Source organism: Buceros rhinoceros, unplaced genomic scaffold, assembly GCF_000710305.1.
Source record: "Buceros rhinoceros silvestris isolate BGI_N320 unplaced genomic scaffold, ASM71030v1 scaffold21431, whole genome shotgun sequence".
Lineage (NCBI taxonomy): Eukaryota > Metazoa > Chordata > Aves > Bucerotiformes > Bucerotidae > Buceros > Buceros rhinoceros.
The window spans coordinates 12620-14042 of NW_010393951.1; the positions used below are offsets into that span (position 1 = coordinate 12620).

At 53.1% G+C, this 1423-nt stretch overlaps 1 protein-coding gene across 1 annotated transcript in view; it reads right to left on the reverse strand.

Moving 5' to 3' along the window:
* The window catches only part of GFPT1 (glutamine--fructose-6-phosphate transaminase 1), a 22152-nt gene that overhangs the window by 6866 nt on the left and 13863 nt on the right, over positions 1–1423 (reverse strand). Inside the window, exons 12-14 of the mRNA XM_010145080.1 lie at positions 1345–1423; positions 701–796; positions 342–439 (exon numbers count right to left, since the gene is read on the reverse strand). The exon at positions 1345–1423 is cut by the window's right edge and continues 28 nt beyond it. Of these exons, the coding sequence (XP_010143382.1) occupies positions 342–439; positions 701–796; positions 1345–1423 (273 nt within the window). The remainder of the gene's footprint in view (positions 1–341; positions 440–700; positions 797–1344) is intronic.

Genomic DNA, 1423 nt, shown 5'->3' on the forward strand with positions numbered 1-1423 from the left:
CGGGGCAGCGCCTGCCCTGCCACAGCATCTGCGTTCTGCTCGCGCGTCCCCTTCCCCTGCCAATGGTCTTTTGTGACAGAGCAGGTTTGGGGTTTTAAAGCCTTCCACGGCAGTAAAAGTCACGGGGTACATTTTCTTCAGAGTTCATGTTCTCCAGCTTTTATTTCCTGTTGCTGGTGCACGGAAAGGCCGGTGTGTGCAGCTTTCAGGAGGGTCCTGGTTCCTCAGAGTGCACCTGCTCAGTCTCAGCCTGCAATCAGCCCTGAACCTCCTCACCGCACGCACCCCTGAGCCGCTGTTCAGGGCAATAGTCCACAGACAGATCAAGACCGACCACTTACCGCAACCCCAGCGTGGTAACTTGTCCCACAAGCAATGAGGATTAAACGACGACACCTCTGAATCTCCTTAATGTGATCCTTCAGCCCGCCGAGATTTACTGTAAGCAAGAGGCAGAGAGGAGGGTTAACTCCCACGACTGCTGGTGTGAACACGCAGCGTGTTACAATTCCATCAACGCTCTGCAATAAACCCTTCACAAACAGCCACCCCACCACCCTTCTGGAAGGGCTCCCTGCGAGACACGCGCTGTCTTCCACCAGCATGTTTTACTCTCCCATGTCAGCACCTACTTCCTCCCCTACAGCTGCTGTGAGGCACTACGGGCTGTCGGAAATAAAGCAGCCTCAGTTGCAATTACCAGTGTAGTCATCGAAGTTGACCCTTCCTCTCATGGTATTAACGACAGATTCTGGCTGTTCAAAAATTTCCTTCTGCATGAAGGAGCTGAAGTTACCTATAAGAGAAAAAAAGAAACAAAACAAATGAGAGCACTTTAATTTACCTCCTGATAATTTACGTTTTTCCGCTGTTTACAGGGAAAAGCTCGGACCAGAGTCACTAAGAGGCCAGTCACCAGACAGAGATTATTAAGCTGACCCTTCTTTCTCTGCTCCTCGTGAGCGCTAGGTGCCAGGCACTAGCACGTGTCACTGATGTGGACCGTGAGGTTAAAAAAGGATGTCTCCAAGCAGGCGGCAAAATCCTTGCCCCACCACTGTCCTCACGATGGTGCTGGTGGCCAGAGGGAACATCCCATCAGGTGTAAGACAACTTTTTCCACCACGAGGACAGCAAAGCACCAGCACAGGTGCTCAGGGGTTTCCGTCCTTGGAGAGCCTCCAGCCTCCATGAAACAAGCACCATTGACCCTTTGATCTCTTGGCCCCTCTCAGACCACAGGGACTGGCCCAGGCGATCTCCAGAGGTCTTTTCAGCCTGACTCATGCTGTGGCCCCAGGGAGGACCTGTGCATCTACACAGGTACCATCCAGAGGACTTTACCCTTCATAATCTGCTGAAGTTCCATCTGCAGGGTCTGGACGGCACGGCCAGGGTGGTCGCCTGCCGTGCGCTTGATCCG